At 35.3% G+C, this 21691-nt stretch overlaps 1 protein-coding gene across 4 annotated transcripts in view; it reads left to right on the forward strand.

Moving 5' to 3' along the window:
- The window catches only part of ADAMTS20 (ADAM metallopeptidase with thrombospondin type 1 motif 20), a 163041-nt gene that overhangs the window by 80913 nt on the left and 60437 nt on the right, over positions 1-21691 (forward strand). For 2 of the 4 annotated variants that reach the window (XM_077870392.1, XM_077870393.1), the window contains exons 17-28: positions 753-919; positions 1071-1200; positions 7274-7400; positions 8869-9079; positions 9232-9396; positions 9873-10037; positions 11446-11565; positions 12156-12263; positions 13254-13418; positions 13522-13812; positions 14507-14668; positions 16022-16198. In XM_077870392.1, the coding sequence (XP_077726518.1) occupies positions 753-919; positions 1071-1200; positions 7274-7400; positions 8869-9079; positions 9232-9396; positions 9873-10037; positions 11446-11565; positions 12156-12263; positions 13254-13418; positions 13522-13812; positions 14507-14668; positions 16022-16198 (1988 nt within the window). The remainder of the gene's footprint in view (positions 1-752; positions 920-1070; positions 1201-7273; positions 7401-8868; positions 9080-9231; positions 9397-9872; positions 10038-11445; positions 11566-12155; positions 12264-13253; positions 13419-13521; positions 13813-14506; positions 14669-16021; positions 16199-21691) is intronic. The other 2 variants (XM_077870395.1, XM_077870394.1) reach the window with 2 other exon arrangements.

Here is a 21691-nt window from a genome sequence, read left to right on the forward strand (position 1 = left end):
ACTGAGAACAAGTTGCGGGAACAGAGAGGTAGTAGCAGTCATTCACATGTATGTCAACAGCATTAGAGTGCCTCTCCATGATAAACCCTCCAGACATTTATATAAAGAATAGTATGGTCATCGGATGGCTCTTAGAGTATTGACCCCTAGGGACACCTGAGTGGCCCAGTGGTTGAGTGGCTGCCTTTGGCTTGAGGTGTGATCCCAGAGTCCCAGGATTGAGTCCGACATCAGGCTCCCTGTGGGGAGCCTGCTTCTCTCTCTGCCTATGTCTCCGCCTCTCTCTGTGTGTCTCTCATGAATAAATAAAATCTTTAAAAAAAAAAAAATTGACCCCTAGAATTTTATAGCTTTGTACCTTTTTTTCTGAGAAAAAGCATAAATGAAATATTATAGCAGCCTGAGTGGTCGTCATTTCCTCACCATTGATGACCAGGACTGATTTAGCTGATGTATCTCCTGAGTCTATAACTTCTGTTTTTCCTCTTCCTGCATGTCCTTCCTGAAGCTGTAGGTCTGGTAGAGGGAGGACATTCTCAGAAAAGTATAGGGTAAATTTAGTATCTTTAGCTGATATGCTGGAGTTTCTCTTTGTATGGGTTAGATAACATGTTATAGTAAAATATTTATTTCCTCAAAATTAATTTACATTTATGTTAATTTCAGAAAAGGATTTGAATTTTAAAAGTTAAATATTTCTTGTATTATTGACTGAACTGTTTTACTATTTCATGAGTACTGTTCTTTTACAGCATTATCTGACACTCAAGGGAATTTTCTTTTGAATGGGAATTTTGTTGTAAGTATGTCAAAAAAAGAAATCAACATACAAGGAGCTATTTTTGAATACAGTGGTTCAAACAGCTCAATTGAAAGAATTAATAGTACTGATCGGCTGGAAGAAGAAGTTGTTTTGCAGGTAAATTCTCAGGCGTCCTTGATAAGACTCCGTTTTAATCCTATCAGTAAACTGATGGTTAAGGGCTTTATATTTATTAAACATAAAAATGATGTCTTTCAGGAATATCTTTTTATGAATTAATTGTGTGCTCCTGTGTATTTCTATTGAGGTTTTATGTGTGGGTAATTTATACAACCCTGATGTACGATATTCCTTCAATATCCCCGTGGAAGAGAAGAACGACCTAGTCACATGGGATCCGTATGGACCATGGCAAGACTGCACCAAGATGTGTCAAGGTACACTGGTGTTGAGTGAAAGAGACAGAAGCTTGCCTGTGCATGCTGGTATGGAGTACTTTCGGGGCTGTCTGCCTACAGAGTCCCCCAAATGTCTACACACACACATCACTGCACGAACATAACAAGGGTTTCCTACCTTTTTTCCTCCTACTTTTCTCCCCATTCATGGTTTCTGATACTTAACAGCCTCATCTGTCTCTTCCCTTTCCAACATTCTCTATTACTGCTTTTTTTCTCATTCTTTCTTGCAGTTGCAAGCAGTTTCTCTAACTTGTACAGTAATCCACCGTGCTTATTGGAGGAGGGATACATTCCATGTACCCCTCAGGATTCCATGCCTGAAACTATAGAGAGCACCGAATCTCATACGTACTTTGTTTTTTCCTGTATATAGTTACTATGATAAAGTTTATAAATTAGTAAGAGATTTATAATAAAATCAAACAGTTATAACACTACATAGTTGACTCTTGAACAATACAAGGGTTAGGAGTACCAACCTCCAAGGAGTTAAAAATTCACATAAAACTTTTGACTCCCCAAGAACTTAACAACTATTAGCCTACAGTTGACTGGAAATCTTATCGATAACAAGCACTTAACACATGTTTTGTATGTTATATTTATTAATTACTGTCGTTTTACAATAAAGCAAGCTAGAGAAAAAAAAATGTTAACAAAACCAGAAGCCAAAATACATCTATGGTATTTATCAAAAAACATGTGTGAGTGGACCTGCATAGTTCAGACCCATGTTGTTGAAGGATCACCTGTACCTAATAAAATTTCTGTGAATGTGGTCTCTCTCAAAATTTATTGTACTGTACTCACCCTTCTTGTGATGATGTGAGGTGATAAAATGCTCACGTGATGAGATGAAGTGTGGTGAATTCTGTTAGGCTCTAGGCTCTATTGATCTTCAGGTGGTGCATTAAAAAGTGGATCATCTCTGGCCTGTGGTTGACTGCAGTACTGAGGCCACAGATGATGAGGAACTGATGTATACTCTTTCCCAGTGAAATAAGTGTTCTCTCACCCACTCACCTCCATACACTTTCCTAGTAACCAATCTCTTCCGTTCGGTGTTGGGGTACCCAACATCCTTGCATTCTTTTATTTTCTTTCCATGACCACAAGAAAGTACATTTGTAGTGTTGGCATGAATAAGTGAAAGGAGCGTACCAGGAAATGGAAAAGCAGGGACATTTACGGTCTAGAAAGAATATGTGAAGAGACTGTAATCTTTGGGAAATGTGTAGTTATGGATACTTAATTGTGTAATACTTCTCAAATCAGTACCTTTGAGGGACTACTTTACTTTGTTTCGAATTAAGACCTCAATTCTGCATCTGAGTTTTAAATTCTAGTGGATAAAACCAGCATGAGTAGATGTTCTTGGTCTCAGTAAATGCAGTGCTACAGATGTGCCCAAAGAAGTGCAAAAAAGATGGAGCAGTGTGTGAGGAGATTCAATATGAAGGCACAGGGAAGTCTGATGCAGTGGAAAGTAGTTCTCATGGGGACTGGAGAAAAGTTTTGGAAATTAGGGGAGCAGTGGTTCAGAGGAGACGTTGCTCAGAACCAAATGGAAATGAGCTGAAATAAGGTGGGTAGCCAGAGGCAGTGACCATAGATGAGGGGAATGTGAGGAACAGACTAACAAACTGACCTCAAGGTGCCAAAAAAATTGTGGTGTCCTGTTCTGAAACACACACACACACACACACACACACACATACACACAGACTTGGTCCTGTGATGTTGGGGTTGTGGTGCTCAGATTGATTGCATGGGAACAGATGTTTTCATTGGGACGATGTCTGTGGAGGGAGACTGCCATAGATAGTAAATGACTGACTGGCATAAATGCTGGAAGGAGGACCAAAGTTTTGGTACAGAGGAGGAGACAGAAGGACCCTAGATGGGCCTTACAAAAGGAAATGGAGATTTTGAGAACAGGGAACTTCATTCCAGCACTGAATGGGTACCCCGGTCTGTGGCAGTGGATATGGGGAGCTAGGAACAAATCCAAACATCAGGTGAGTGAGGGAATGTGTGAAAATGTGGAGAATGTATCGAGTAAAAAAGAGCAAGATCCAAATAAAAGGTTCGTCAAGACCTGATGCAGTGGTTTGGGAGTCTGAACCAGAGCGATATCTCTTCAACAATTTTGAGCTGGAGGGAAAAAACTGTTAGTTGCCACATAGTATACGATGGTTATATTCGCTCTTTGTAACTTTTTAGTTTTTCTAAAAGGAAATTCTCATAGGGGGCCCTGGTGGCTCAGTTGGTTAAATGTCCAACTCTTAATTTCCACTTGGGTCAAGATCTCAGGGTTGTGAGATTGAGCCCTTGCATCAGGCTCTGCTCTGGGCATGGAACCAGCCTAAGATTCTCACTCTCCTTTTGCCCCTCTCCGCACCATGAGTGCGTGCACACATGTGCACGTTCTCTTCCAAAAAATAAAAATAAAAATAAAAAATGAGGGGTGCCTGAGTAGCTCAGTTCAGCGTCTGCCTTCTGCTCGGGTCATGGTCCCAGAGTCGTGGTGTTGAGCCCCATGTCAGGCTCCCAGCTCAGTGGGGAATCTGCGGCTCCCTCTGCCCACCCCCTCTCCCGGACCTGCTAGCTAAATAAATACATACACACACATATATGTTCTTTTTAAAAAATTATGATTGAAATTCCCTCAGTTTTGTTATTCTGTGTACTGAATGTAATGAGTTCCCAAACTTTGTGAGAGCTTAGAAATTTTATCTGAATATTTTCAAGTACGTTACTTAATCTGGCAGTTTCAATTCTCCTTTACTTTTTGAATCAGTCTACTGTTACTGTGGCCCTCATTTCTCTTGCTCTAATTTGGTTTTGTTGCTTTTACATGAGTGTCCTTGTGAACTTTCCCTTCATTATTTTTTGGGGGATTCTCTTCTGTGTTCCCTGTTTTCTAAATCCCATGAGTTCCTCTTTTTATTTCCCCCACTGATGAAATATATCCCTCAATAATATTCCTGAAAAAGGTAGTTTGTTGAAACCTTTCATATATGAAAATGGCATTATTCTCATATTTGCTCAGTTTGACTGGAATAAACGCTAAGATTTTGTACCTTAGAAGGTTAAAAGTCTTGTTCTCTGGTTTCCTGTGTTTCTCTGACACTTTCCATTGTGGAAGTTTTGTGGCTCCTCTCTTGAATTCTAGTGGTGTGAAATTTCAGGACAATTTGCCTTGATGTTGGTGTTTCTTTCATCTGTTTTCCTGGGTCATTAGGATGCCATTCACATTTGGAAACAGGTTCTTTGACTTGAGAATTTTTACTGTATGATTTAATAATTTCCTTACATTGAATTTTCTCTTAAATCTTTCTGATATTTATATATTTCAGACATTCAACCTCCTGAACCAATCACTATTTGCTAATTTCTTTTCTGAATTTACATTGTTAACATTCTTAGTCATAACATCTTGCTTTTGTCTCATAGATGTGTAATATCTGTGTCTCTGACAGTATTAATCATAGTCTTTAGATTTTCTTCTATCTGACATAATCTGTTTCATTTTAGTTTTACTTTGTTTTTGTTTATTTTGGTCTCTTGTGTGTCATTGAATTTCCTGAAATGTCTGCTGATCCTTGGCTATTTGTTCATATTTAAGACTAAAATGCAGATTGAGAGTTCTGTGTTGGTCAGATAAGTGAAGTGGGACCTCATTATGGAGTAATTGGATCACTAAATAGCCCTTTCATGTGTCATTGGAGGAGAAACTCCACATGTCATTGTCAGTTAATCTTCTTGAGGGTTAAAGAGCCTCTCAAGAGGGGAATCTTCTAATGGTCAGCCTGGAGACGAGAGAACCATAGAAGTCGGCTTGGAGCCAGAGGGGAATGGAAAGAGAGTCCAGTAGGCCTGGTTCTCATCATCCAATATGGAGACTTTTTCTTAATTCTCTTATTTTTGGTACAGTACTTCCCCCGACTTCCTTAAGCTGTCTATCTCCCCAGGTTCACTTTTTCTGGAGCTTTGCTGTCCAGTATGGTAGCCACTGGCCAAATGTAGCTAACCGATTGAAATGTGGTATAAGCGTGAAATGCACAATGAATTTTGAGAACTCAGTGTGGAAAAAAAAAAAGTAAAACATAGCTAAAATGATATTTTAGGTACTTGAGGTTAGACATACCAAATATCAATTTCACCCATGTCTTTTTTTTATTAACGTGACAACTAGAAAATGTGAAATTACATACATGTCTCACATTCTATTTTTATTGGACAATGCTGCTCTCGACTAGAAGGGTAGGAGTCCAACTATTCTTCATCAGTACTTTTCAATCACTTCTCCATTTTTTTTGGGCCTACCCTTCACACATTCACTTCTTCAACAGAACCTGGTGTTTTCAATTCCTGGGATTTTCTTGGATTCTTTAGCATGAATGATTTGTTTCTTATTCACTTGGTCCCTCTACAGGCTTAAGTTTCAGTTTCCTGGGCTCTGTTAGTTATTTCCATCCCCTTTTCATATTCAGAATGTCCTTTCCTTGCCTACTGTGCTTCCTTTTTTTATTCTTTTTGTTCTGTTAGGTTTATTCCTTTTCAAAATTCCTTATGGTCTTTTCAGATGGTATTTAGGAAGGAGCAAAGATAAACATGCATGTTCATGTTTAGCTAACTGAAAGTATGCAGTTGAACTTTGATGAAATAGAAACTCGATCATGTCTCTGCCTAAACTTTTCCCTGTCTCCTCATTGCAGAAAGTGTAAAGATCTGTCTATTCTGGCCCATTATAATCACTTCTTAGCTTTGCTTTCACTGTGGTGATGCTGTGTACAACCAACCAGCAAATCTCAATGGATTTGTAAAACAAAGGTTTATTTCTTGGTCCTACTATGTTTTAGTTGCCAATTGGCAATGGCTGTTCTCAGTTTGGTATCCGTATCCATGTCATTAAAAAAATATTTTTTAAAGATTTTATTATCTATCTATCTATCTATCTATCTATCATCTATCTTATTTATGAGAGACAGAGAAAGAAGGACACAGGCAGAGGGAGAAGCAGGCTCCATGCAGGGAGCCCGATTTGGGACTGGATTCCAGGACCCCAGGGTCATGCCCTGAACCAAAGACAGACACTCAACCGCTGAGCCACCCAGGCATCCCCCAAAAAGATTATTTTTAGAGCAGTTTTGGTTGATAGAGAAATTGAGGCAGAAGGTACAGAAAATTCACACATTGTCTTTCACCTCCTCCCTCCCATTCCGCTATAACATCTTGAATTAGTGAGACACATTTGTTACAATTGATGTGTTATTAACTACAACCCATAGTTTACAGTTCGCTGTGTTATGCATTCAATGGATTTTAACAAATGTTTAATTGCACGTATACATATTACAGCATCATGCAGAATACTTTCCCTGCGCTAAAAATCCCTCCCTCCATACCCTGTCAAACTGATAGCCAATGATCTTTTTATTGTGTCTTTTCCATTCACAATTCCAATCTGAAAGATCAACCTTATCTGGGAAAGGCTACTTTAGAGACAGAGGGGAAAGGGAAAGTGAGCTGGACAGAAGTATATAGTGGCTTTTAGAGCTTCTGCTTAGAAGTGGAAAAGGGTCATATTCTTTTGCAGTTGGTTGGCATAAGCCCAAAGTCAATGAACATGGAAGTATATACCTCTCTTAGGAAGTTGGAGTAACATGTAGCAAGTGAAGGTATGCAGTTCTTCTCTGGGGAAAAGGCAAGCAAATAATGGGAAGCAGTAGTGGACTACAGAGCATCAGTGTCAACTCTGACCACTCTAGCCAGCTCTCATGAATTTCTTTCTACTCTCTATCTGGCCCACCCTCCATGTGTCGCTTTACTAAGCAAACTTCTCAGTCAGGATTCAGCTTGCTTACTCCAGAAAGTCATTTTTGACTAAATTAATATGCTAGTCTATACTGTATCTTGTGTTGGAATTTTCTTTCTTTTTTTTTTTTACTTCACTGAATTGTTTAGGCTATTAGCAGAATTAAATAATTCTAGAACGTCTACTTAAGAGAACTTTCCATTTAATTGTCATTTGACTTTGACCAAGGTCTTCACAGAAGAAAAATTACCTGCATTCGGAAGAGTGATCACATGGTAGTGTCCGATCAAAGATGTGACCATTTGCCACTTCCATTGTTTGTGACTGAAAGGTGTAATACAGACTGTGAACTAAGGTAAAGCAATAATGTGTTCTGTAACCAGGGTAAAATCAATAAGTGAGATAAGATGTAAAGCATCTAGCACAGTGCCTGCTCGGATGGACGTGTACTTAATGTCTATCCTGTGTCCCTGCTAGTATAAAATGTCAGGTTCACTAGTTTATTGTGAAACTTGGCAACTGATTTGAATGTTTATTCGTAGTGTTTGATGAATACCAGTATATAGGTCTCAATTTTGCGTAAGGATCGGAAACAAATTTGTAAGCTATAGGTAAACTCTAATATTAAAATCCGTAGTTTAAAGATCTGAAACAATAAATTTTGGAAAATGATTGTATAGTTCCCTTTGAACCTATGAATAAACTTTTAAAGTTTGAGGATTAAAGAATCAGTAGAGTGGTTTCTTGATCTTATCAATATTTTGTCTATTAAACATTAAGAAACATGATCCTAGATTATGGGACAGGGAAGTACCCACTTCTAAATTTTACCTGTCTTTTGGTGAGGGTGATGGTGACTGGAATTGGTCTTAGAGCAAAGTTAAGAACAACCCCATCTAGTAAGTGACCATTAACATTGAGGGTTGGCCCGAATCTCTCATTCAGCAAGGATGCTCATTTTTATATATTTATGTTGTTGTTTGAAAGCATAGAAGAGTTGCTTGAATGAGTCTCATCCACTTACTGCCATGGAATGAAGCACAATGAAATCCCTGAGATGCTATTGGGAATTGAAACAAACTTTGTGAATTCTATGCTCTGTTTTACTGTTGCACTCATCTTGTCTGATAGATCGCTAGGCTATAATTGTGTTAATTTGGCTAAAACAAGCAGATTACTTGCAGAAAAAATGTTTTCTCTGAAAACATGTCTAAAAAATAGTTTACAAGAATTAGAAAATATAATATGCCTTATAAAAACCTAGTTTGCCAATGTTTAAAGGCTTTGTCTTACTGGTCTAGTAAGATATTTCCCAATCATGAAATACTTTAGTGTGATTGCATAGAGACATACTACCTGTTTGTGAGTCAGGTATATTCAGTCTTAAATCTACCACTAAGTAATTGGGTAATCGTGATCTAAACCAGTTGTTTTCGAAGGCTTTTGGGAAAGCTTGGGGTTCCTTGAACCTACAAAGCCACCACCAAATGCCAGACTGACATCACTAGATATAGTGCTGGTTCCCTTTCTTTAGCTTTAGCCAGACCACTGTCATTTTTATATATTTGGGGAACAACATAGATTTTATTTGGGGGGGGGGAATGATTTCTACCTCTAGGCCTCATTTTCTCATCTATAAAAATGAAAGTTTAGGCTTACCTCAGAATTTTTCATCTAATGATATATCCAGTATATCCAGGCAGCTTGTCAATCAATTCTAACAGAATTTTCAAAATTGAATCCTATGCATGAATTTCTCTGAATCCATTTTTTAAAATTGCATTAATTGGCATCCCTAAGTATAATAACATCCTTTTTTCTAGGTGGCACATCATTAGCAAAAGTGAATGTTCATCCCATTGTGGTCAAGGATATAGATCACTGGATGTCCACTGCATGAAGTACTCCATTCATAAAGGACAGACTGTTCCAGTAGATGACCACTACTGTGGTGACCAACTTAAACCTCCCACACGAGAACCCTGCCATGGTGACTGTGTCTTAACAAGATGGCATTATTCAGAATGGTCCCAGGTACAAATAACCAGTAGTGCTTAAGAAAAGTTGCCTATATATTTTTTTTAATATTTGTTACTCTAAAGTATATTTTTGGTAAAATCTTTTTTCATTTGTCACCACTTTTTTTTTTGTTTTTGTTTTTGTCATTTATTTGTCATTTAAATCAGTGTTCCAGGAGTTGTGGAGGAGGGGAAAGGTCTCGAGAATCGTACTGTGTAAATAACTTTGGCCACCATGTTGCCAGCAGAGAATGCCAAGAGCTTCCCCGAGTGACAACGGAGAATTGCAATGAATTTTCCTGTCCCAGTTGGGCTACTAGTGAGTGGAGTGAGGTAACATTGAACAGATGAGGCTAAGAACTGTTATAATATCTTGTAGGAAAGCTTTGCAATTTAAGGCTTCAAAGTTGTAAAAAAGAATTAATCTTACTTTATAAATAACTGCATCAAAGCAATTACAAGTTAATGGTTTGTTCTTAAACCATACTGTCCAGCTAACAATAACATTGATTGGTGTTTAATCACTAACCGTATTCATAAGGAAGTCCCAGTGTTCACAGTAGTCTGAGATATATACTTAAAGTTAGTTTTTTACCTTTCTTTCTAGGACAGATGAATGCTATACTGAGATTTGGGTGGTGAGTTTGGTGTGGCTGATTTTACCTGGTGAATATCTCTGGAGGAATGAAGGGAAAAATGTGCCAGGAATGGTCTTTCACATGCATTTTAATGTGTAACTTGTCATGGTGTCATTTTTTTAAGGCATTTATGTTGACTAATATTGAGAATAATCATTTGTATTCTTTCAGTGTCTTGTTACATGTGGAAAAGGAACAAAACAAAGGCAAGTGTGGTGCCAGCTGAATGAAGATCATTTGAATGATGGTCTCTGTAACCCAGGTACCAAACCTGAATCTTTGAGACCATGTGAGCTTCATACATGTGCTTCCTGGCAAGTAGGACCGTGGGGTTCTGTGAGTATAAGAATGGCTTTCCTGATTTAATTCATCTTCATAGAATAGCACCAAAATTGTGGTGTATTCATTCTCTTGCTGGAGGCAGCTAAATGTGGGTTTTTTTTTTTTTTTTTTAAATCCTTGAAATGTAAACTCTTATCTACACAGTTGTATCAGTGCTGCTAATTTTGCTGTGGTAAACAGTTCAGCTTTGCTTTTGAATTCACTTGTTAACCAAAATGCTGCAAATTTATTCTTCAGCTTTGTTTAAATTATAAATATTTTCGTGTTCTGTGTCTAAATTAGCTTTACCACCTTGAGAGTAGGCATTGTTTAGAAGTTTTGTCAAACAGGGAGCTAGGAATTTGTAGGATGAGCAGTGGTCAGGCTGGATGGTGGGTGGCCTATTAACTCCTGGTGGCTGCCACTCTGGATGGGAAACCTTGTTTCACCTTCCATTTAACTTTATGCTCTTCCTTCTTCATCTCTTTGAAATTTATTTAGCATATTAGAAGACATACCTCAGGTAGATTTTGAAGAGTATCTAGTTCCCCTAAATTGTATTAACTCTAACCCCAAAATGTCAAGACTATTGACATTTTGATGTAACTTTTTAAAGATACAATACAATGGACTATTACTCAGCCATTAGAAACGACAAATACCCACCATTTGCTTTGACGTGGATGGAACTGGAGGGTATTATGCTGAGTGAAATAAGTCAACCGGAAAAGGACAAACATTACATGGTCTCATTCATTTGGGGAATATAAAAAATAGTGAAAGGAAATAAAGGAAAAAGGAGTGAAAATATCAGTGAAGGTGACAAAACATGAGAGACACCTAACTCTGGGAAATGAACAAGGGGTGGTGGAAGGGGAGGTGGGTGGGGGGTTGGAGTGACTCGGTGATGGGCTCTGAGGGGGGCACTTGATGGCATGAGCACTGGGTGTTATGCTATATGTTGGCAACTTGAACTCCAATAGAAAAATGTATAATCTCTCTTCAAAAAAAAAAAAAAGATAGAATAACAGTCTTCCATTTTAACTTCAATATTTTATTAGCTGTCTAAATTGGAATAAATGTATATTCATTACATTTGCCAATTTTGTACGGAATCTGATGTAAAGGACTAATAAAAAGATCTGAAAGTATATTAACTGTATTAAAAAAATTAGGGATCCCTGGGTGGCTCAGCGGTTGGGCGTCTGCCTTCGGCCCAGGGTGTGATCCTGGAGTCCCGGGATTGAGTCCCACGTCAGGCTCCCTGCATGGAGCCTGCTTCTCCCTCTGCCTGTGTCTCTGCCCCTGTGTCTGTGTCTCTCATGAATAAATAAATAAAATCTTAAAAAAATAAAAAAATAAGAAAATTAAGCTTATACAATTTTTGAATAATATTGTTGGATATGTGTTTGTATCCTTCCAGTGCACGGCCACATGTGGACGTGGGTATCAGATGCGTGCTGTTAAATGTGTCAATGAGCTGCTCAGTGCAGTGTTAGATGACAGAGTGTGCCATGGAGCCAGTCGCCCAAGTGACAGGCAGGTAAAGGATACTTCTTCATAGATTGTAAAACAAGATTTGTCACAAGAAAATTAATGTGTTAAACTTGTTTCATACATATTTTTCCTAATAGCCCTTGAAAACATGTTTGTGCACATGCGTGTTGGAGAATTTATTTTTTAAGGTGTTGCCAGCTTTATAGCTTTATTTTTTTTTTTACTCTATCTGCCATTGAATCACTCATTTAGGTATTTTAATTCTTTGCATGGCAGAAGGATAGTATCTATTGTGAATATGATGAAGTTCTAAAGTGTGTTACGCTTTTTGAGAGTGATGGTCTATGTTCACTCAGGATGTTTCAGCTTAGCGGTATTTTTGAAGGACTATTGCTATTTTTCTTTTCAGTCATCAGATAGAATGATCCAAACCTTGGGATTCAGATCTGTACTATTCACTTGTAGCCCTTGAATAGTACTTTGTACTTCTGAAAGATTAAAAACTTTTACATCATCAATTTGTCATTATGCAGCTGTTCCTGAATTAGACATGTGGAAGAAATGAAGTATAGAATTTAATATAAATCAGAGTGATTAATTCATTGATGTTTTGAGATGCATTTTTCTTTTAAACAGGACTGTATAGTCATACCTTGCCCAATTATCCCTAAAATTGGGGCCACTTCATTGCCAGCTGTTCCCATAGGAAAGATAGCCCAGTGGCGACATGGTTCTTGGACCCCAGTAAGTGAATTCCTTTAAGAAGTACAGTGTTTGGGGGTTCCTGGGTGGCTGAGATGGTTAGGCTGTCTGACTTCAGCTCAAGTCATGATCTTGGAGTCCTGGAATCAAACCCTCTGTTGAGCTCCCATGTAATCAGGGAATCTGCTTAGCCCTCTTCCTCTCCCTCTGCCCACCCTCCCTGCTAGTGCTCTGTCTCTCAAATAAATAAAATCTTAAAAAAAAAAAAAAAAAAAAAGAACTATAGTGTTTGTATTATGGAGGCTTTTACACATCAGCAAAATGGTTGCTTCAGATTAGCCAAATTAATGTTATGCATTCATTTTCAGGTACCTTGATGGTGTAGAAGGTGATGTAGGGTTCAGAGATAGATAATTTAATGGCTAAATACTATTCTTACCAAGAGGCTCTATGTCTCTGAGTAAAAATTAAAGTTTTCTAGGTCTTTTTTCTCTACCAAATGGGGTTGATAATATTTGTCTCATAGATGGTTATGCAGAGCAGACATGAAATTAGACTTTTTATCATCCTTTATTTAAGCCATCAACATCATCATGTTTTTCTAAACTGAAAACTTTACTTAGAATATATGCTTTGCTTTAATCTTTTACAGAATCTATATTTGTAAACTTCAAAGATTCTCTGAATATTTTAACTGTGGGATTATATCGACTATTAGATGTTCACAGATATTTAAAATAAGATTGTTTTATAAAATGTTTTCTTTATCTTTTTAGCAAATAATAATCTGTATTCTAAGAAATTGAGTAGTATCTTATTCTTACTGCGAATATCTCATTTGTAAATTTATGATCTGAACCAAGGAGTAGGGTATTCATTGCCCTGTCTTCATTTTACTCAGAAGTGATGCCAAGTGATATTATTTATAATTTTTTAAAGAAACTTCATGTTTTAGAAATTGGAGCGAAAGCTACCTGAGAGATGTACTGTTATAACACCTTGGTACAATCTTTTTTTTTTTTTTTTTTTAAGTGTTCTGTGTCTTGTGGACAAGGTAATCAAGCCCGTTATGTAAGCTGTCGTGATGCTTATGATGGAATAGCAGATGAATCTTATTGTGCCCATTTACCCCGACCTGCTGAAATATCTGTTTGTTTTAACCCTTGTGGGGAGTGGCAAACTGGGAATTGGTCACCTGTAAGTATTTTTACAAGAAAAAATAAAATGAAAAGTTCAAATATAATTGACAGTATAATAATGTGATTTATTACATTATAAATGTGGGTAAATTTGTGATCAGTGTTCAGCTTCCTGTGGCCATGGAAAAACAACTCGACAAGTTTTATGCATCAACTACCATCAGCCAATTAATGAGAATTACTGTGACCCTGCAGTTCGCCCTTTGATAGAACAAGAATGTAACCTGGCAGCCTGCCCACCCATGTACAGTCACTTTCCAAGTTCCTCTGAGCAGCCAAGCCATTTTCCAGGCAGGAATTTTCCATTAACTCACAAACCAGAGGATAATCAAAATCAGGGGGTCTACCCGTCAATCAGAGGAAACCAATGGAGAACAGGACCATGGGGATCAGTAAGTTGTCTTTATTGAGTTATATTAATTCTATAATTTTGTTATATTATAGCCTTTTAACAGATATGTATACAATGACATCAGATACTTTTAATGCTAAATTTATCTGAAGATCAATAGTTTGAATCTTAAAAGGATTAAACGATTTTTGATGCAGATTGCAAATCCCCAGAGTCCTTAATGAACTATACACTAATGTGATATTATGATTACAGAGGAATGCACTTAAAAACAATCTGATTAGAGTCCATTATGATAAAAACAAAAGAATCTTTTAAGAGGTTAAGACTGTAAATGTTTATGAAAAAAAATCAAACCTAGAAATTACTGCAATAGCAGTGTGCAGTAAGCGGGTGTAAAACCACGAACCTACAAAAGGTACAATTGTAGTTCATATTTTACATAAAAGTTGAGACAAAGAAAAACAATATCAAAGCTTAGTGACTTTCTTTTTTTAATTCCTTTCTACTTAACATGTAGGATGGGCCTGGATTCGCTATTGCAGACTTTACCTTTTCTCCTTCCATCAACAAATTCTAACAGACACTCATGTTCTTGGCAGATTTCTCCACTCAAATTTTCCCAACGAGAGGGGGAGTTTAGAAGGGAGAGTTTGAACCTGAGTCCAAATGCTGATTTATCCCCATGTAATTTCACGATGTGGCATCCACAGTTTGTGTTTTATCCTCGCCAGTGCTCCAGCAGCTGTGCTCGAGGTGTTCAGCGCAGAGTTGTGGTCTGCCAGGATGAAGACGGACAGAGTGCCACTTCCTGTGATGCAGCCTCCAGGCCCCCAGAGGCCCAGCACTGCCATTCAGGCCCTTGTCCACAGTGGAGCTACGGCAGCTGGGGAGAAGTAAGTCTGAATGTTTTCTAAAATTTTGGAGATGGTGACTCTCTGAAGATTGAAAGTTAAGTACCTCACGCTGTTACTGCGGGATAATCTTCCTTCACCATACTACACAGAAAGGTTTTATTTTTAGGAAAATCTTGATCTTCTAATAGACTGTCATGGTATAAATCACTCCTTCGTGATAGGAAATGTTCCACATTTTTTAGCAGAATCTATTATGCTAGCCAATATGTCTGTGAATCACTAATGCCTTTCTAAAATTAGTATATTCTTAGAAAGTTTTGTTGCTATAAAGATAGAAAATTAGATGTTATACATAGGCCATGCTTTTATCCTATTACTGAGCCATTCACATGGTGAATTTTCTAAGCAGATAGTTATCAATTATTGAGCACTTCATGTCCTGGCATTCTTCTAGACACTGGGGATATGAAGATAATTTTTAAAATAGTTTTGATGAATACAAATCCCACCTATATTATGCAGGAGAAAGAGTAAGAAAGACTTATATTGGCTTTGGATGAACAAAATCACCCAATTAGTCAAATATATTTAATGACTTATATATATTTTTTCTCATAGAGCATTTCTTTTGAATTATTAATTAAAAATATAAATTAAAAATTTGCCAACATATAGTATAACACCGGGGCTCATCCTATCAAGTGCCCTCCTTAGTGCTGTCCCCCAGTTACCCCATACCCCCATCCACCTCCCCTTCTGCAACCCTTTGTTTCTCATAGAGCATTTTGAAATCATTGTTTAAAGATCCACTTCTGACCAGCTGCCAATAAATATCAACTACATTTTAAAAATGTTCTTTTACAATTTCCAAAATGAAAATAACATTTTTACTCCTGAGTTTAGGCATGCTCTTTGTAAAAATTCAAATGATAGGGAAAATTATGAGGAGATGAGAACTTTTAATATTTGATACATTTCCTTCCAGACTTTGGTCTTGTGTGGATTCCCCAAATAGATTCATATTACACAAGCTGCCACCTACTATTTTCATGTAACATATACCAAACATCTTTCCCTGTTTATAAGTTTAGATCTATTTTACTAGCTCTCATGGTTACCCAGTAATCTATTGATGGGATATCATAAGTTATGTAGTTAATATTTATTAAGTAAATCAGTTTTATTTGACTTGTCTATTTTATAGGTCCTTGATATTGAAACATCTTATGGTACTAATTCTCAAAATTTTGTCATTTTTTTTTTATTATAGAACTAAAACTTTTTTTTACCTAGGAAGAAAACTCTAGCATTAATACTTATGTATTAAACATTGAATAAAGCAATATAATACTGTCTTTAAAACCACATAGTTTTGAATTTTCTTATTTTTAGTGTACACAAACATGTGGAGGAGGAATAAAATCAAGATTCGTTATATGTCAATTTCCCAATGGCCAAATGTCACAAGAGCAAAACTGTGAAATCTTAAACAAGCCACCTAGTGTGGTACAATGTCATGTGCATGCTTGCCCTGATGATGCAACATGGCATCGGGGACCATGGAAATCGGTACGATAATAATCTTATTTTTGTCTGTTTTGTTTTGTTTTGTTTTATCATGCCCCCATTTCTTTAACTGCTTGTTTATGAATTATGGTACATGCTATATCTTCTGATTTTTTATTTTAAGCAGATTACTGGCCATCTTGGCTTGTGTTATTAAATTTGATAGTTTGGAAAAAAATCCATTCAATTTCAAGTACTGTAATATATATAATAGTTTTATATGTATTTATTTTTTATAAGTAATTTTGAACCATAGCACTATTCTAATGGAAATATTTTCCTACGGTACATCTTTGGCTTGTCTCCTAATTGTAAATATTTTACGATATACATTTGTATATAATGTTAACATTGTGCTTGTTACAATGGCAAATTAAGCTGTGTCTTGTTTAAGTGTATAACTGTATGTGGCTTTTGTCTGTCAATGTCTAGTAACTGATCCAAAAGCAAATAACAGTCTTTAAAACTTTTTTTTTATCATTGTTAAACTTAGTATTTTGTTTGGAAATGTGAAAATATTAAAAGATAGAGAAATTTAAAGTGAATTGTTTACAGTTTATTACATACATCATGGAAAGATATTTATATAGTAATTTATCTAAATATTTCTTCACTGTGTGGAGTTACTGTGTTTTGGGAATCTTTTAATTTATTTTTTTGGAGCCATAGACAAAATTCATAAGTATTGTTCATGACTGGTTTATTGAGTATATTTCAAATATCCAGGCTTTGAAGAGTAATTAATATATAAATATGTTGAAATTAGCATTTTGATCACTTTTGATATTTTAAATCCTGAACAACCAAGTACACTTCTTCCAGATGAAAAACTGATGTGAGCCTATTTATAATTTGTAAAGTTATGCAGTTCTTTTTAAAAAAAATAATTATAACTCTGGCTTTATAACCAACACTGTTGCCTGCACTCAGTTTGCTTTTCCCAAGTCAAAACTTTACATTGTGAGAAACCCAAGTTTCAAACTCATGCCATTTAATGAATAAGTCAAGTTCTAGTTCAGGCTGAAATGCATCTGGATAGTTACTGTGACTGATACAAAACAAAAGGAAAATTTAACTTTATAGGAAGATCTTAAATTGCAGCATCACTTTGTTGGAACTAACAAAAACATATTTTGCCATAGAAAACATTCACATATTTACTTAATAAAATATTGACCATCTATATCGTAGACACTGTGCTTGCTACAGCTATTTAAAAAAAAAAAAACTATTTCTTACTCCTATGGACTTTATAGTCTAGTTGGAGAGATTCGAAATAACGTAGGAACTCAAATATAAAAAGGTACCCTTTTCTGTTAGCTATCTTACATTGGAAATCCACTTTCTCTGTACTAGATCTGTTACGTTGTCTTTCGTTTTTTTTTGGCTTTAGTTTGCAAGCCTAGTTCCCAATAAGGCTATGGATTGCTTTCCTCAGGTTTTGTCCCAGTTAGGAAAGCAGGCTCCAGACCACTTAGAGGATTGAATTATAATGGCATTTGTTTCTAAGCACAGAAGTTTTATTTTTCTAATCATTCATCAATTTATTAATTCACAAAGCCTTAAACATTTGCTTCTACCTACTGCTTTGTGCTAGGTATTGAAATACCTAAAATTGTTTCATACGTTCTATTTAAGTGGTTAGCAGACTATGGCACATGGACTAAATCTGACCTGCCTATTTTTGTAAATAAGTTTCATTGGAACATAGTCATCCTCATTTTTTTAATGTATTACTATGGCTGCTTTTGGTATACAATTATTGCAATAGAGACTGGCCCTTAAAGCCTGAAATATTTTTTATCTAGCTCTTTCAGGAAATGTTTGCTGACCCCTGTTCTATTTAATAAACATGATCCTTTTTAAATTTAGCATAAAATGTAATTCTAATATTCTATAACTTTAAGTACAGTTATTCCTTTGGGGTCAGTTTTAGATGTTTTTAATATTTTAAAACATCTTACAAGGTTTATCAGCCTTCTCTACATATTTCTATGGCATTTAGACAAGTTTTTCCCTATTTTGAGATATAATTGTTATATAACATTGTGATATATACACACAGTGTCACACAATGTTTATATATTGTATTGGAAGGTGTCTAGTACTATGTTCCAATATACTGTGTCATGGTATTTGTATTAAATTATATTGTAAGTGAAAAAGCCTGCATGTTCAGTAAAGCTCTGTGCATAGATAACTTTTTCATTCTCACAAAAACTAATAACCAAGAAAATAAACCACAGTTATCAAATAGTAACTTAGAAGTACGTAATTCATTGTTTACTACAAGCCTGTTCCAAAAGGAGCTCATTGGATAATTCAGTCTTTGCACTAGTGAAGAACTGTAATGCCTTTTTTTTTTTTTCATAAATTGAAGGTGAAATTTTAAAAATCACAGTGTTTATATGAGAGTTTTTACAAACTTATTTATTCACTTTTTATAGGTATAAAGTACATATATATTAAAGTGCCTGGATTTCTTTTATTATATGAAGAATTTTATTCCTTAAATTAGCCTTTTATATTAAAAGGGTTTAAGGGATCTGAAGTTTTTATTGTTAAAACTAGATATAACCTTTTACCTCTTTGTTTTGCTACGTACTACCCAAACTTCAGAATACCTCTTATTAACAGATGAATAATCATTCAGGGGTAACTTTAATTTCAGCAGATCCTATTCACTAGGTTAGAAAACTACAAATGGGTGTATATGTATTATGCATATATGAACAATATGAAATCTCAAACATTTCATTTTAAGCAGAATTATAAAGTGTTAAATCATTAAAATATAACTGGGAAGAAAGTTGTAAATCTACATTTAAATGTTCTCCATCTTGTGGAAAATCTTGTAATAATTTATAAGCATGATTAAGGAAATAAACCTTAACCTATGTCTTAATTTAATGACTGTATTTTTGTGATTAGTCAATGTGAAATGATTGTATTTAACCCTTGTTTATTAATGACTTGTGTTGTGGCTTTGTGCTTTGCATAATTCATATGTATGTTGTATTTTTACTGCTTAGATCAATACCTAAAATGTTTTAAGTCCCTGAACAGATCCTGTATTGTAATGAATGCCTCCTTTTCTCTTGGTGCTGTTTTTCTTAAATTAACAAACATTAATTTCTTATTAAACATTTAATTGCTGAATAGTGTATGTTTTCATAATTTAAGTATTTAAGCTATTATATTTTAAATCCATTAGAAACTAACATTGGTGTTTAAAAACATAAGATCTATTGTTTAGCTATCTTAAATACTAGAAATTTTTATATTTTTATAAACAATAAAAATTTATGATATAAACTTATTTATTTAATAAGTTAAAAATACATGTGCTCATGACTAAGACAGTCTTTAAAAGGTGAGTAAAAGTTTTTTCTCTTCTCTTTTGTATATACTAAGGGACATTGCACTGTAATCAAACTATTCTAGCAAATGCTCTTTAAGTAAATTTATAATAATTTATCTATTTTCCCATTAAGTCTCATTTAGCTGATTCATTTTCCTAGAATGCTTTTATTCTCTACCTAGAATGAAATCATGCTTGGTAAGAAAATGTATATTCCATTGTGTTCTGGGATTAATGATGATCCAAGAGAACTAAAGAGCATAGTCTTTCCATTAAGGATTAGTTTATTTTTTCCCTCCAAAAATAAGAAAATTCATTTTAAAAAATGAAAGCTTTGATAGTTGAATTTTCTAGATTCTAGTGCTTTCTCCTAAAATGTTTCTTTTTAAAATATATATACATAGGCAATACTAAATTGCTAATGTGATACGATGGAATGCAACAAACAGAAGCACTTTTAGCAATGAGCATGTGGTAGCAGCATATACCCAGTAAATGTGCAGTTTGCCAAATTCATAGTTTTCTGTGAAAACAAACAAAAAACCAAAGGGTCTGACTGCAGATGTTAGGGGGCTCCTTCCACTGTATCTCTCACTCAGGATGAAATGTTCTCCGGAAGAAACTTGTAACTGCCTCTGTTGCTATTGAACTAATGTCTCCATTAATTTGTTACTATATCTTTGTACAGTACATTCATTGACTCTCCCAAAGATGAGCATCCCCTACATGTTAGGCATTGTGCACTGGATAAATCAGGCATGATCCCTGTGTACAAGAAGTTTGCAGCTAAGTGATGAATGTACGAAATAGATGGTCAGAATGCAGAATAGGATTCCTCCCTGATTTCAGTAACTTATGTGATTTGTAATATTGAGGACTCCTAATACTGGGACCTTAATAGGTTGTAATCATCCAGGAATTAATAATGAGGATGGTCCTTGACAACACAATAATCCTGCCTGTAGATTTTTTTAGAAAACCTGAACTAATAGGAAATCTTCCATTATAACCTGGAAAGAGATGAGTGGTGTCCTAAGTCTCTCTGCTAGAATAGATTTTGTATAATTGCAGCATCTTCGTCATTTAAATAGATTTCATGCCTTACCAAAAAGAAAATGGACCAAGCAAGGTATATGATGGTATGAAAATAATTTTGGAGATACAAATGGGCCTTGCAGGTTTGATACGTAAAACCTAGGAAAAATTTAAGTAAATATACTGATGAGATCATAAAAGAGACTTGTGACTGTGTTATATTGAATGAAATTAGAATGTTAAATCTAGAAAAAAATCTCAACATGAAATGGTGATATGCCTTGTTTTTCTTTAACACATCTATATTAAAATGGACGTATTTCTGTGGTAATGCTTTTTTCCCAGATATAATGCTTGAGAATGTTTAAGAATATCTGGATATAGATTTTTAGATATTTTATCACCACATATTCTCTGTACTTGATCCTATTTATGTAGATATATAGGCAGTTATATTCATTTAAATACTCAAATTTTCCTGTCACCTTTCAGTGGTTTGAGAAAACCATCTTAGTTCCCATATAAATACAGGAACAATATTTGGCATTAATATTATAAAGCATCTCTTTGACATTTTCTAGATAGATAGTTTCTGGGTTTTTGATCATAGATAACATTTCTCAGTAACATCTTTTGAGCATGTCCCCTTTTTAAATTTAGACATTATAAGCTAATATATAAATGATTTATGAAACATATGAAATAGAATAAGTAATTTTTAATGAATAATTTACTGAACTGTGATGGTAATCTCATTTTTAAAAAGTGTAGGATGATGGGGATTGAGGAGTGCATGTGTGGCGATGAGAACTTGGTGAGGTGTGGGAGTGTTGAATCATTATATCGTATACATGAAACTAACAACACTGTTAACCAGACCAAAATTAAAAAATTTTAAAGTAAGATGGTGTTTCATTAGTTTTGAAAATTTTGGTTCAACACTGTCATGGCAGTTCTAAAAATCTGGTTTATCTCCATTATGTCACTTCAGTAGCTTCCATAGCTGAAAAAATTGACTCACAAAAATATATATCTTCATATAGAAAAGTTTATCACTGGGTGTTTCTGTTGTGTGTTAGTAACTGATTTTAAGTTCAATT

Source organism: Canis aureus, chromosome 25, assembly GCF_053574225.1.
Source record: "Canis aureus isolate CA01 chromosome 25, VMU_Caureus_v.1.0, whole genome shotgun sequence".
Classification (NCBI taxonomy): domain Eukaryota; kingdom Metazoa; phylum Chordata; class Mammalia; order Carnivora; family Canidae; genus Canis; species Canis aureus.